The following is a 5,778-nucleotide window of genomic DNA, read 5'->3' on the forward strand; positions in this document are numbered from 1 at the left end:
GGGTTCTCCGACCTCTTGTTTAGCTCCCAGGAGACTCGGTGCGTGCTTTACTTTATCCTTCTGGATGGAGAACCTCATTAAAAACTTTCTCGAGAGGTCCTCAAAGCTGGTAACCGACCTTGGGGGAAGGCTGTCGAACCAATTCATCGCTGCTTTCGACAAGGTGGTCGGAAAAGCTTTGCAGCGAGTCGCATCAGAAGTGTCAGCCAGATACATCCGACTTTTAAAATTGCTTAAATGATGTTTCGGGTTTGTGGTTCCGTCATAGAGGTTCATATCAGGGCTTTTAAAGTTTCTTGGAACTTTTGCCCTTATTATGTCCTCACTGAACGAGTCCTCTCCCTCCAGGGGCGACTCTTCTCTGTCGCCACGGAAGTTTCGACTTCTAAGGGAAGATTCGAGCTTCAAGAGTTTTTCTTCCAACTCTTTCCGTTGCTCTATCTCTTCCCTAAGATTTCGTTCTGCCTCTTGTTGTCGTTCTAATTCTTGTTCCAACTGTTCCAAACGACCTTGGTGACTGTGGACCAACCCCATTAGCTCGGTTGCATGGGGTGGCCCTTCCTTTCTGGATTCTCGTCCTTCCGAGGATTTTACCTTTGGGTTCTTAAGCCTAGAGGTGCCTTCTCTATGCTGGTCGTTGGTTCCTTGGTGAAGAGTCAGGTCCGCGTCGTTGTTTCCGGTATCTGGATTTTCTTGTTCGGAATCAGACGCTGTATGACCATCCTCTGGTGAGTTGTCCGCCATTATTGGTTGATCTCTCGGGTTCCCGGCAACGGCGCCAATGTTACGTTGGGTAACCGGAGATTAATGGGCTGGACTCGTTAGTTTGGCCCAATCGTCTGGGGAAAGAAACCTTCGAGCGGGTTTGCGTCGTTGGGGCCTCTGTCCGACTTGTGAGTGTGAGAGAATGAGGGGTAGTACCTGCAAAGACACTCCAATGCCTAAGTCAGCAAAGGTGTGAGCAGGTCTAAGAGTATTGGGACTTAGAGATACCTGAGGGGTGTCAATGTATTTATAGTGGTGAACCAATAACCACCGTTGGAGTAGTTCCACCTTTTAAGGTGGATAACCGTCCCTTTATCTTAGGATGGTTGCGATATGACTCTTGAAAGTGGGTTGAGAGATTTTAGGGGTAGTTATTATCTGCCAACTAATTTCTGCTTCCGACTTCCTTAGAACAAGTCATGGGGAACACCGACTTCTTAGGAGAAGGTGGGTGTACTATGAAGTTCAACCACGTGGGTTGGGCCTGTCGTTTGGACCTGGCCTTAGCATTGGTGGGTTAAAGTATGAACATCTATCAATATTACAAGAAATACACAAAATAACAAATACTTATCAATATTACAAGAAACACATGCAATTTTATTAGGAATTTGTAGTAATTAGCTTAGACTTAAAATTGCTGCTAAATTATGCAATTTTGCAATGAACATATACTACATTATCAATAAATATAATTAGTTTTTGTCAGTAATTGACTAACAATAATTTGTACTCATATTTATAAATATTTTATTCACATCAAACATATAATTTACATTTATATATTTATTAGAATTTTACACCCATAAATTAATATAATTTACACTTATATTTTTAAAATTGATACAGATAAATTAATAAAAATTTTTTATTAAAAATAATTTAATATTTATACCGATTTAATAATAACAAAAATACTAAAAATTACTCCTCCCTAATCATTTCTAGCGTGCGACGCAATCTGAAACTGCTCCATAATCGCTACTATCCTTTTATTTAGTCGCAGTTTCGAAAACCATGTGTTTTCTTTGGCGTTTGTAGTGTAATTAGCAATTAAATGCGTTTTGACATCCTCATAAAAAATGTATTATATTACTATATAAATTAGATTACATATAAACAAGTTTAATTATTCATTTACTTTAAATTTAGTAATTTTACCATAACAAATTTAATTATTTGTGTTTAATTATTTAATTAAAAAAATTAAAATTACAAATATACTAACTGATTGAATTTTAAAGTACATACAATATTTTTGTTAAAATTTAACCAATATATCTCCACCAATTGAGTACTAATGCTGACCAGACACAATAAAGCAAGTTAAACTATTAACTAATCTTTCAAGTTGTCCCCCCCACCAAAAAGAAACATTGAAAAAGAATGTTTAAGAAATATTAATTAATCACAAAACCTAATTAGCTTAAATGCTTGATAATTATGTACCCACCTAACAAGTGCTTGCGCGACTATCCTTTTGCCACATAGCACTTTCTTGGGTTTTTTTATTTATTTAAATTATTTAAATATAATATTTATATTTGTGTGCTCTAAATTTATCCAGGAGATGATGCATATCAATAAATATACTTTGTTTACCTATTTTCATAAATATTATATTTAAATAAAAAAATTTCACTTTCTTATCCGTTGAAAGAATACAGAAAAACAAAAAAAAATTGCTCAAAAACTATAAAAGACGACACTTCGCTGAGTTGTCGTATTTGTATGTCGAACACCTTTCGATAATATAATCAATTAATATTTTTGCTTTTAATTTTTTTCCTCTTCATTTTTCTCATTTAACAAAATCGTTTTTAAAATATGTAACTTTTACATTTTAAAGCTGTTTAATAGTATAAATAAAAAATATGTTTTGTTAAATTTTCTTCTAAAATGGGTCTTTTGTTGGTATCATTATTCTTTAGCAATTTAGGATTGCTAAATCACATATTTTAAAATGATTTATGTCTTTGTCTTCTAACACTAAACAAAAATTAGAGGACTTATTTGCAAATATTTCCATTTCGGTATTATATATAGACGCATGTTTAAACCTATATGCATGCATCACACATCATCTTCTCTGAAAAAAAAAATCCACATGGCACTTAACATTATTTTCAATCCCATGAGTTCCTTTGTTGTGCTTTTACTAGTGTTTCTCTTTTATTCTCCTAATAAAATTTTTGTAAGATCATGGGATACTATTCCTAAATCTGATATTGATATGATTGAATTAGCTCTGAACTTGGAGTACTTGGAAGCTGAATTTTTTTTGTTTGGAGCCGAGGGTTATGGTTTGGATGTGGTTAACCCTAACTTAACAGAAGGAGGACCCTCTCCCATTGGTGGCAAAATTGCCGATCTTAGTCCCCTTATTAAGGATATTATCTTCCAATTTGGTCTCCAAGAAGTTGGACATTTGAGGTTCATTCTTATTTTTATTTATTTATATTCTAGATTTTCATTAATAATTTCTCTTATGGTAAGACATTTTTGCTTGTGTATATGTTAATCATCATGGTTTTATTTAAAAAAAACTTATTTTTTAACTATCAATCAGCCAACTAGATGAATAAAAATTAAAGGTTTGCATTTTGGATTTTTGTAACAGGGAAGGACAGAGAAAATTAAAAAAAAAATCTAATTTTAATTTAGGTAAATAAAATTAATTCGTTCTCAATCATTTTTCTATTAATATATCAGAAAAATTTAATTCGTTATTTTGTATAAACTGTGATTATTGTGTCTTTATTCTTGTTAATTATTGTGAGTATTGCAATCATTCTAGAGTAAAACATATTTGAATTTATAAATCAAGTTTTGCAAAATAAAAAGAAAAACAATCGTAAATATATGGTTTAAATTTGTTCATACAGTAAAGAGGAAAATATTCTTGATTCAATTATTAATTATTATAAAATACTACCTGAGAGTAATTAAATTAGAGAAAGTTTTAGGTTGGGACTAGTATTTTTATTAAAATTTAATCATTATTTAACCAAAAAAAAAATAAAAGTACTTAATTAAGTTTGGTTGCACTGTTGCAGGGCCATAAAGAGCACGGTGAGAGGATTTTCAAGGCCATTACTGAATATAAGCTCAGAAATATTTGGACAAATAATAAATAATGCTTTTGGTGAAAGGCTGAAGCCACCATTTGATCCCTATGCTAATGACATAAACTATTTAATTGCATCTTATGTGATTCCTTATGTTGGTCTCAATGGCTATGTTGGTGCCAATCCACTTCTGCTCAGTGCCACTGCCAAAGCGGTAATTAAAACCTCCAAACTAATTCGGTGGATCAAGTAATTAATATGGTTGAAAAATAATGAAAAATCAATTCACTTATTATATAATACATACGTGTGGGACAATGATTCAAAATATTCACAAAGGGAAATAGTACAATTTGGGGTTTTTATTTATTTGATTAATTAAAGGTTTCTTGGTTTCTTTTCATTAATAATTTAATCTATTTTGACCTTTATTCTTAAAAAACTTGTTGTTTCATTATTTAAGACAAAATTGTTTACTTTTTTATTGATTCATCTATTTTTGGTGGTTCATCCATGTGTCACATTTCTATTGCCCAATTCTACTGTATTTTATTGAAAAATATTTTTGTCCTTTTTATTAGAAAAATTACTCACGTGCATTATTGATGTATGCTTTATATTCTTATAGAATTAATTTTAAAATAATTTAAGTTTAGCAAAAATCTATTATTATTATTATTATTATTATTATTATTATTATTATTATTTGCATTTATAAATAAATTTTCAAGATGAATGTAAAATAGTTATTTTCTTTTGAATAGAAAATTATTGGTTTCAGAGATTTTTTAAAAAAAGAAAGTCAGTAAAAATGAGCTTATAAGTTTTCCTTTTATTTATTAGTTGAGATTTGAGCCCATGAGCTTATAAAATTTAATTGAAGTTAATATATATATATGCTTTCATGAATTGCTTAAATTAACTGTGCTAAAAATAGAATTTATATCATGCATTCAAACTAATTATGCAAAAATAAATTAAGTAAAAAACAAATAAAATATTCAATCAGGTACAACATTTTAACTTAAAATCTAATTAAAAAAACATTTAACTCTTTCATATTATATACTTTGTCCTTTTTAAAATAAGTGTTTTTTTAAGATTTATTAAAAAAAATTAATGTATCTAATTTTAAATTTTAAAATACGCTAACAACCTAACAGAGTTTTAAATTTTAAACTTTTTCATGAACCTTTGAAATTGGTTGATTTAATATCTAAACATATGGTGTGATATTGCATGCACAGCTTGTTGCAGGACTTTTAGGTGTGGAGTCTGGTCAGGATGCAATAATCCGAGGTTTGTTATACGAACGGCGAGATGAGATAGTAATCCCATATAAAGTGAGTGTGACTGAGTTTACAAATCGCATCTCAAACCTTAGAAACAAATTAGGGAGGGAAGGTATTAAAGATGAAGGTCTTGTGGTACCTAAAGAGCTTGGTGCTGAAGGAGAAGTCACAGGGAATATTCTTTCAGCTAACGATTATTCACTTTCATATCCTAGAACTCCAAAAGAGATATTGAGAATAGTGTATGGAACAGGTGATGAACATGTTCCTGGTGGATTCTACCCTATGGGAGCTAATGGTACCATAGCTAAATCTTACTTGGAACGTAATTAAAGCTATGGCGGCTTTAATAATGCCTTTTCCGGGGTAAAAAAGTATACAACAAATATGTCTCATCGTATAAATATGGAAAGTCTCATCTAATGAATAAATAACTGCCATTTGTTTTATATTGTACTCGATTTATTATTGGAAAAAAAAATCAATGTGTGTATATTTACATATAAGTAAAAGGATAATAAAATATCACTGTTTTAGACCTAAAATTCGAAATAATGTCTTAATTTTATCTTTAAATATATATATATATATATATATATATATATATATATATATATATATATATGTGTGTGTGTGTGTGTGAAATATTTAAT

The 5,778-nt window shown here is 30.6% G+C and overlaps 1 protein-coding gene across 1 annotated transcript; it reads left to right on the forward strand.

The window, feature by feature from the left end:
- Nucleotides 1-2,872: 2,872 nt before the first annotated feature.
- LOC130972996 (ferritin-like catalase Nec2) lies at nt 2,873-5,547 on the forward strand. Its single transcript, XM_057897359.1, has 3 exons — nt 2,873-3,198; nt 3,822-4,047; nt 5,081-5,547. The coding sequence occupies exons 1-3, from the start codon at nt 2,873-2,875 to the stop codon at nt 5,456-5,458; spliced, it is 930 nt and encodes a 309-aa protein (XP_057753342.1). The 3' UTR covers nt 5,459-5,547.
- The last annotated feature ends 231 nt before the right edge of the window (nt 5,548-5,778 follow it).

This window comes from Arachis stenosperma, chromosome 4 (assembly GCF_014773155.1).
Source record: "Arachis stenosperma cultivar V10309 chromosome 4, arast.V10309.gnm1.PFL2, whole genome shotgun sequence".
NCBI lineage: Eukaryota > Viridiplantae > Streptophyta > Magnoliopsida > Fabales > Fabaceae > Arachis > Arachis stenosperma.